Source organism: Antrostomus carolinensis, unplaced genomic scaffold (genome assembly GCF_000700745.2).
Source record: "Antrostomus carolinensis isolate BGI_N321 unplaced genomic scaffold, ASM70074v2 scaffold26021, whole genome shotgun sequence".
NCBI classification, from domain to species: Eukaryota; Metazoa; Chordata; class Aves; order Caprimulgiformes; family Caprimulgidae; genus Antrostomus; species Antrostomus carolinensis.
Window position 1 is genome coordinate 8,834 of NW_010292390.1, and position 8,514 is coordinate 17,347.

The following is an 8,514-nucleotide window of genomic DNA, read 5'->3' on the forward strand; positions in this document are numbered from 1 at the left end:
TGTAGCCAACAACCACCTGCTCCCTTTGCTTTTTGGCTGATATAATAGCTCCAGCTCTATGCGCTTCCCATTTTATCTCTTAGCAGCTTGTTCTTCACAATTCTTGGTAACTCCCTTTCTTCTGCCTGTAGGTGACTTGCCAAAGCTTGTCCTGATCCTATTCTTACTTGTGCAGCAATTTTTTTTTTCTTTCCTGATAGAAGAAGCCTTTTGTACCTTGCTCCATTTCCCCTCCTCTCCAGCCTTTGCTTCCTCGTGTCTGTGCTGGGAGATGTTTGTTCAGTGGCAGGTTTTTCTCTCGTGGTTCTATCCCTGGTCCTCTTGTGTCATGTCCCAGCCCTGACCAGCAGGCTGAGCCTGCCCAGAAGAAATCCAGTCTAAGGCATATTATGTGCCATATGTGGCTTTGTGCCATTTTCTTGTCCTAATAACCTACACATTAAGCAAAACTTGCTTAAGAGCAAACCTTGATCTTCTGCACTTCAGAGAAAAGTGTGCCAAAACCAGTAGTCCATGGGACTACATCACTGTCATTGCAGCCAGCTCCTATTCTGCTGCTGCTTTGCCTCTTGAGTATCTTCCCTTCCTGGTCTACACACCAGTAGCATACCCTTCCTAGCAGGATTCATGTATTTTGGGTTCTGCTTAGTCCTTGCCTTTGCTATCCCCAGGGAAGAGCAGCTGATTTCCTTAGTTTGCACCCCATTAAGTGGTGGGACTGTAGAATAAATTTGTCTTGTGCCATGTCCTGAGGCCCTGTAGCTGGGTTTTAACGGGCTGTGTCTCACTCTCCCTGCAGCCTACGAAGCTGCTTCCCCTGCTATGATGCCAGGACAGATCCCCGACCCGTCCCTGACGGCCGGCGCGCTGCCTGGGCTTGGCCCCTTGACGGGACTGCCTGGCACAGCCCTGACTGCCGAGGAGCTGAAGTACGCCGACATCCGCAACATCGGGGCCATGATCTCACCACTCCACTTCCTGGAGGTGAAGCTTGGGAAGAGACCCCAACCCATGAAAAGTGAGGTGAGTCTCAGGGGCTGCTGGCTGCAGGGCTGTTGCCTACACCTGCCTGGGTTTCTCTCCTGCCTGTGCTTGGATTTCCTGCCAGGGTGGCCAGCGGTGTGTTTTATAAGCATGTCATGCTGCCTCTTTGGTGATGTGCATGCATGTTGGCAGCTGCTCCACCACCTGCCTCTTTCCCGTGCCTGAATTTATGTCCCTGCAGCATGGGCTGGGAGTAGTGGCCCATGTCCCAGACCTGACTGGTCCCATGCAGCCGTTGGCAGTCGGCTGGGCTCAAGCCCTGCCTGTGGAGCAGGGTCTGGTGCAGCCAACATGTCCCTAGTTTGGGGCATGCACCCAAAGGAGAAGCTGTCAGATGCTTTCATCCCGTCTCAGGTTCCAACGAGCCTATGGTGCTGCTGGCATTGGCATTGTCTTTTCTATGGGGACAAGGCACATGGATTGAGCAGTGCTGAGTGGCAGCGGTGACTCAGCTTGTGCTGCAGGCACTGCTGGTTGGGGCTGCCCCTACCCCACTGGTTGGTGGGCGCCCTGGTGTCACCTCGTGTTCCTGGGATGGGGAAGGTGGGCAGCTTCTGCTTCTGCAGACTGGCACATCAAAACCAGGCTGCAGGGACTTGGGAGATACTTGCACAGCATTTTCTTTGTGTGGTTGTCTCATGTGTTGGTTGTCCAGTCTTTGACTCCTTGACCCTTGCTGTACTGGTGGTGAGTGTTTGCATCTCCCACTGCCTGCAGATGGAGCTGGGAACCCATCGATTCGGAGGGTTGGTGAAGGTGGTGGCTGCTGTCAGAAGGTCCAATACACAACCCTTCTGAATAGCGCATTTACTCCTATGAGAGAATACCTCAGATGATGCTGTCTGAGGATGGGATGATGTGCATTCTCTGGAGATGTCAGCTAGGAGCTGCTAGATGATATGAAAAGCTGCCCATGATGAGGTGTGAGCTGAAGGGAGCCAGTTCCAGAGAGCAGCCCACTCTCCAAATGGTGCTGACACTTGGTTTGGCTTGACTCTTACGGCAAAAGCTCAGCAGCACCCAGGCCCACCTGTGGGGAGAGGGTGCCTGTTCCTTTCCCCCAGCCCCTTGTGGAAGACTCCTGTGGGAAGAACTGGTACGATGGAGTCCATCTGATCACCTTGCACAGGAGCTCTGTGCTCAAGGAGTCCAATCAGCTCATGCAACATCCCATGGAGCTCACCTAGGGAAGGGCTGGGCAGCTCTGCAATGGCAGGAGCTGTGGCTAGGATGCTGCAGGATGCTGTTAGAAGGGCCTGGGGGATGCTGATGGCTTTGGTCCCTCTATGGGCAAAGCAGTTGTGGGTTGCCAGCTGAAGCCAAATGCTGTTCCAAGCTCTTGGCCTGGGTATCACGCAGCAAATGGGGTGCCGTGCCCACCTCGCTTCATGAGCTGGGGAAGAAAGACAGAGTCTGTAGCTGTGCTGTCTTCCCAGGCACAGCTCCTTTGCTGGGGTGTCTTGGGCACTGCTGAGCTGGCCCTGCAACAGCTGCTTTTGCTTGGTGGGCATGTGGATGTGGTCTCACCAGCCTTTGCGTAACAGGGACGGGGCAGCTCTGCCCCACAGTGGGTACTGGAAGTGCTGAGTGTCCTCCAGGCCAGTTGTTGAGACACCATATGGAGAAGAGTTAAGGGGAAACCCACTGGCAGCCCCTGTGCGGCCACCTTCCCTGCAGCCAGTTCCTCCCCCGCATGGCCTGTGGAGTTGAGGACAGCAAATGGAGCTGCCCCTGTGAAGGCTGGGGGGAGTGGAAGCAGTAGCTGCTTATCCCATGAGTAGCCAAGAAGCTGCCCACGCATAATTTTGCAATGCAGCCTGCAGCTGCTTTCCTCTCGCAGGGAGCTGGAGCCCAGGGACGCTGAGTACCAGCCTGCCACGCTCTGCGCGGTGCCTGGGAGGGCAGGCTGCTCCCTGTGAGCTGGGGTATAGGCAGCTTTCTCTGCTGGGCAGGGGGGACCAGCTTCTCCTGGCACCGGGGTGTTTGTCCCTGGGAGTGTGCACAAAACCCAGCCAGTGAGAGCTGGGTGCTGGCTTCCCGGCTGGGTGGTGAACAGCCGTGCTGCGCAGGCTGCCCTCCTCCTGGGGCAGCTGGAGACAGGTGCTGCTGTGCTCCTCTGCCATTGAATCCCACCTTGGGTGCTCCCTCTGGGACAGAGCGTTGCCCCTCAGACTGATGATCGCCACTGTCCCTGATGCTGCTGACTGAAGCAATTCAGAAGGCAACCCCAGACCTTCTCCCTACAGGGCTCCCCTGGAGATTGGCTGCTGAAACATGCTATGGTGTGATACACCATCACCGTCCCTCATGCCTCTGAGTAGAGTCCTAACCCCCAGTCCCAGGGCCATGTCACCTTTTTGAACTGAAATCGAGCAGAAGCGGAGAAGGGGAAACCTGCTTTCATGAAGTTACAGGAGCTGTGGTCAAAAACCAGAGCCAAGAGTTCAAGCTGCCACTGTCTGTACTGAGCCACCTTCCTTGAGCATCTGTACCCCATCTGAAGGACGTTGCCCTTTGCTGGACCCTCTGTGGGGTGGAGGGGAAGCTGAAGGGGATGGGGACAGGTCACTTATTCTTTGATCCTCACTGAATGGAGCAACAGGGCATGGAAATGTGTCAGACAGTTCCCAGGGAGATTGTGAGGCTTGTGTGGTTGCTGTTTGCTCTTCCAGTTCCTGTTAACAACTCAAGATGTACTTTCCAGGAAAGTTTGGGGTGTGTTTCTTGAGCTTTGGGAGCTGTGAGCACATGTCCTGTCTCTGCACCTTACTAATAATCCTTGAACTAAAAGACCAAGAAGCTAAGGGGTAGATGAGTGGTTGGTAAATGTGTGGAGGGGAATGGTGGCTACCCTGATGTCCACCTCTTCTTAAGCTCTGCACGGATATTTTGTAAGAGCTGCTCATGCCTTGCTGTGGGCTGTCCTGGTCCTGCCAGGAGGAAAAGGCAGCAGAGTGTGGAGTTAGAGCCTTACTGGTTGCCTCTGCTAAACTGATGTCCACCTCTTCTTAAGCTCTGCATGGATATTTTGTAAGAGCTGCTCGTGCCTTGCTGTGGGCTGTCCTGGTCCTGCCTGGAGGAAAAGGAGTTAGAGCCTTACTGGTTGCCTCTGCTAATGCCTGCCACTCCCGAGTTACGTGGGTGTAGTGAGAGCTGGCCATTTCTAACTGGACTTGGGGGCATTAGTGCAGTTCCCATCCTGGTTCTCCTGAGTGTGGTGCATGATGCCCCATGGCACTGCCTTGGCAAAGGAATGGTGTCAGCTCAGCATTATGGAAGTTTGTGCATAGCTTGTGCTGACTTTGCTTAACATTTTAGCCCCATCTAAAACAGATAGAACCAAATAACTTTAGTATAGTGCTTGGGAAGTGAAGTAGGGAAGATGCAAAAGCTATTAGTGCTATCAGACTTGGACATTATCTTCTAAAGCATGCTATGTGCTGCATATTGGATATGCAGCTTAAGGTACTCCTTCACCCTAACTCTGCTGAGTCAATGTTTTGTCCTGTCCTTGCACATCACATTGAGATGTTTTGATTAGTGGGCTTTGGGCTCAGTGAATGTTAGCAGTATGCACAGTTTGCTGTGGACAATGGTGCCTGCACCTTTTGTTTCCTGCAGGCACCGGTGTACCCGCACATGGGCTAATCTGGTGGCCCCCACTCCTACCACCACTTTGTGGCCTTGGCATGGGGAATGTCTGACTTTCCTTTTGAGGTTACTAAGCCCAGACGCTAGAACACAAGGCTGTTCAGATGGTGTGTGCTGCAAGAGGCTCATCTGGGATGAGCCTCATCTTGACTTGGGGAGGTGTGAAGGGAAGGGAAGGATGTGGCTGCCTTCTCAGACTGGAGCTGCCCTTAGGGAAAGTGCAAATAAGCTGTGGAGGTGCTCATAAAGCAAACATTGTTGCCACTGCATCTGAAAAGATGTGTGCTGTCAGGTATCACTTGATAAGAACGAGGCAATTCAGTCTGACATCTCAAATTTTGGAGTCCCAGGCCAAATGTGGATGAAGGCACTGGGGACCTTTTCTCTAGCCATGCTACAGAGTGTAACCTGGATGCTGACTTCACAGGGCTTTCCAGCACTCAGATTTTAATTGAAGGAGCTGGTTTGGGTTCTTGGATGTAAGCGTGCCATAGGCCATTTACACAGGCTTTGTAGTAAATATCCCTAAATACTTTGATTATGGGTTTCCAGCCCATATGGCTTATTGGCCTGGCCTGTGTGGTTTGAATCGGACAGCACAGAGCAACTGAGTCATGGCAAGCAGTGCAGGCACTGCTGTTCCTGCTTCTTTAAAGGGGTTGTGGGATCTGTCCCCACCTGTACCGTGGTGGCTCTGTGACTTGGCTGGCACTGAAGCTGCAGCACACAGTCTCATGTACTGGAAGAGGGGGAACAGCCCGGCCCAGGTGGGAGATCTTTCAGGTTTCTCTGCCTCTCACCCTTGGCTGCGTGTGTGATGCTTTGAATAACTGTGCTCACAGAGATGTGACAAACTGTGCCCATCTTTGCAGGATGGGGCTCTATTCTCCTTGTCTCTGCCGTCTCTCAGGGACGGAGCAGCCCTGCAAAGAGTTGTCTGTCCCCTGCCAGCTGGGTCCCCAGCTGTGGGTACTGCACTGATCTCCCTCCCTGTGTCCTCACAGAGTGGAGTCAGAGACTGTGGCAGCAGCACCCCTGATTGCTGGTGAGGATTGTACCGCATCGCTAATGGCCACTGGCACGGGTGGCTGCCATCCCTCTCCTTGCCCTGCCACTGGCAGGGGCGCTGGGGGGGCTCCCCCTGCCCCACACCTGCCAGCTCTCACCTGGGCTTCTCTGTCTCGTTGCAGCTGGACGAGGAAGAGGAGAGGAGGAAAAGGCGCCGGGAGAAAAACAAAGTAGCAGCAGCACGATGTCGTAACAAGAAGAAGGAGAGAACGGAGTTTCTGCAGCGGGTGGGTGCCCTGACCTGTCCTAGAGCACAGCGGGAACCTTGGTGGGGGCACTTCCCTAGAAAGGTGCCCCAGCTGTGGGCAACACTCCCTCCTGCACTGCCCCTCGGCCTCCCCTTGCTCCCATGCCCTAATCTGGGAAAATACGAGCCCATCGCTGTGCTTCCCACAAGGCTGTGAAGGTGGTGGCTGTCTGTGTGCCCAGGCAGAGCTCATAGCCATCCTGTGCCTGTGGTACCAGGGATGGAGAGGGTTGGAGGTGGGCTCTGGGCTTGAGTGAGAGAGGGCTGATGGTGTCTCTGCCTCAGTGCTGGAGCAGGAGCACCTGTGGCAGTGTGGCACAGGACAGGGGCTGACACTCTGCTGGCCCCTTGCCCAAATCCCTGTTCAGAGGCCACATGCCCTCTCACCCACCCATGACCCCAAGGCAGAAAAACTCTCACAGCACTTTCTTTTTTTCAAGGGGTAGTGGGACATGGGCAAATGACACAGTGGGGGTCAAGGGGCCATTTCACAAGGGCAGATCCTGGCAGATGAGGGGTGAAAACTTAAATGCGAGTTTGTTTCCAAACACCCTTCCAGACTATGGAAAGCAGCCAGGCAGGGGGTTTGCTGTGGTGCAGCAGAGACCTGTCCTAGGAGGTGGCCTTGTATTTCCATGTGCTGGCACTAGGTAATGCAAGGACACGGGGCTGGGGATGAACTGCCTGGAGGGACCTGGTGCCTTGGCAGGTCTTCAGGCTGCTTCCTGTGCTGCAGGGGCTGAGGGGCAGCACTGAGCAGAGATGGCTTGTTGGCCAGCTTGTTTCTCCTTGTACCTTGTCCTGTTGGAGTAATCACATGCAGTTGTGTTGCTGTCCTGCTAGGAGTCTGAGCGTTTGGAGCTCATGAATGCTGAGCTGAAGGCCCAGATAGAAGAGCTGAAACAGGAGAGGCAGCAGCTGATCCTGATGCTGAACCAGCACCGTCCCACCTGCATTGTGCGGACAGACAGCATCAAGACACCAGAGAACGAAGCCAACCCATTGCTGGAGCAGCTAGAGAAGAAGTGAAGGTGGCACTGGGCCAGGAGGAGGAGACAGTGGTGCAGGGTCTTCCAGGGTCTCTAATGTATGTACTGTATGAAGAACTGTGCAGCCAGGCCTGGTGCAGCCAGGACCCAGTGGGCTTCCTTGGGAACCATGGACCATACAAATACAGGGACAGAGAAGATCAGGAACCTGTCAACCATGTACTCTGATGCTGAACCCGGGAGCAGGGCTAGTGGCACCAGTGAGGGCAACCTCCCTCCCTGTGATACCTCATCACGGCCCTTCAGCCTGCTTGTGGCCCTGGGGACCCATGATGCTGCAGCACATCCCGTGAGGACCACACACCCCGTGGGGAGCAGGGTCCACAGGCTGAAGAGCGGCAGGCCCGCCGGGGCCGCCCGGGGCCCGCCCCAACGCGCCACCGCTCCTGGCACACGCTCCGGAGGAAAACCTGAACCCAAGAACCGAAAACACTTGACACAGCCCCGTCTGGTGGGCAGGCCTGGCGGGGCTGGGTGGCGCAGGCGCCCCACACAAGCACACTCTCAGTATAATGTTTACAGCCCAGCTGTCCGTGTCGGCCGTGCTCTTGAATGCACATTTTTACACTTTTTTAAAGTATTTTTTACAAAGTTTTTATACAGCAATCTCTATATGGATTTATATAATCACTAGATGTGATCCCATAGAAATGTATGTTATGATGGTCTGTTTGTTACAAATGCATATGCCACAGTTATCTCCATTGTGTTACTTGTCTGGTAGCATCTGGGTCCTTCCCTGGGGTGCTGGTAAGGGGGTCCAAGCCACCCTCTGCAGTGGTGTTGCTACCCTCTCCATCCATGTATGTTCTTCATAATACTCAGTTCTGTATCTCTCAGTAAATGTTACCTTTACATACGCCATCCTCCTGTGCTCTGTCCGGGTCAGGCCACAGTGGGCTCTGGCCAGAGCTAGACATCGTGGCACCTTGTGCTGGGTCTGACCATGCTGGGTGCATTCCTGGCTGAGTGGCATGGTGGAGCTGATCCTAGAGCTGCTTTTGGTGGTTCTCGTGTGTTAGGAGCTGTGGGCTGGGGGAACTCACCCTGGGGAAGCTGGGAGCCTGGCAGCAGCTCTGACCATTGTCAAGCAAGAAGTAGCTCAGTGCTGAACCCAAGAGGGCAGGCAGGGTATGGCTTGCTGGCTGGAAAGGCAGAAGTGTGGGACAGGGAGACTATCTCATCCTTACCTGGTACTTCTTGTTTCAGGCCTGAATACAGCAGCTGGAACTCATTTCAGGGATGAGAAAGAGATGGGAAAGCTGTCACAAAGTCCTTGTGGTGGTGATCCCTTCATGGAAGGAGGTGGAGAACATTCCTTTGGGTCTCTGCTGGGTCCTAGCCTTGCCCCTAACTGGTGTGCTGGGAAAGCTCCTAAAGCTTGTCCAGGGATGTGGAGGTTGAGAATCAGCCAGGTGTGCTTTGATGCTAGGACTGAAAGAGTTAGCATCCCCC

General features: G+C 54.3%; 1 protein-coding gene across 1 annotated transcript; it reads left to right on the forward strand.

The window, feature by feature from the left end:
* Positions 1 to 822: 822 nt before the first annotated feature.
* Positions 823 to 7,128, forward strand: JDP2 (Jun dimerization protein 2). Its single transcript, XM_010176955.1, has 3 exons — positions 823 to 1,023; positions 5,886 to 5,990; positions 6,854 to 7,128. The coding sequence occupies exons 1-3, from the start codon at positions 823 to 825 to the stop codon at positions 7,037 to 7,039; spliced, it is 492 nt and encodes a 163-aa protein (XP_010175257.1). The 3' UTR covers positions 7,040 to 7,128.
* Positions 7,129 to 8,514: the final 1,386 nt, after the last annotated feature.

What these genes read in the sequence shown, in the direction of transcription:
- JDP2 (XM_010176955.1), top strand. Translation starts at nt 823, where the DNA reads ATGATGCCAGGACAGATCCCCGACCCGTCCCTGACGGCCGGCGCGCTG. An exon ending in CCCAACCCATGAAAAGTGAG is followed by an intron (nt 1,024 to 5,885) that starts GTGAGTCTCAGG and finishes GTCTCGTTGCAG; the next exon opens with CTGGACGAGGAAGAGGAGAG. An exon ending in GAACGGAGTTTCTGCAGCGG is followed by an intron (nt 5,991 to 6,853) that starts GTGGGTGCCCTG and finishes CTGTCCTGCTAG; the next exon opens with GAGTCTGAGCGTTTGGAGCT.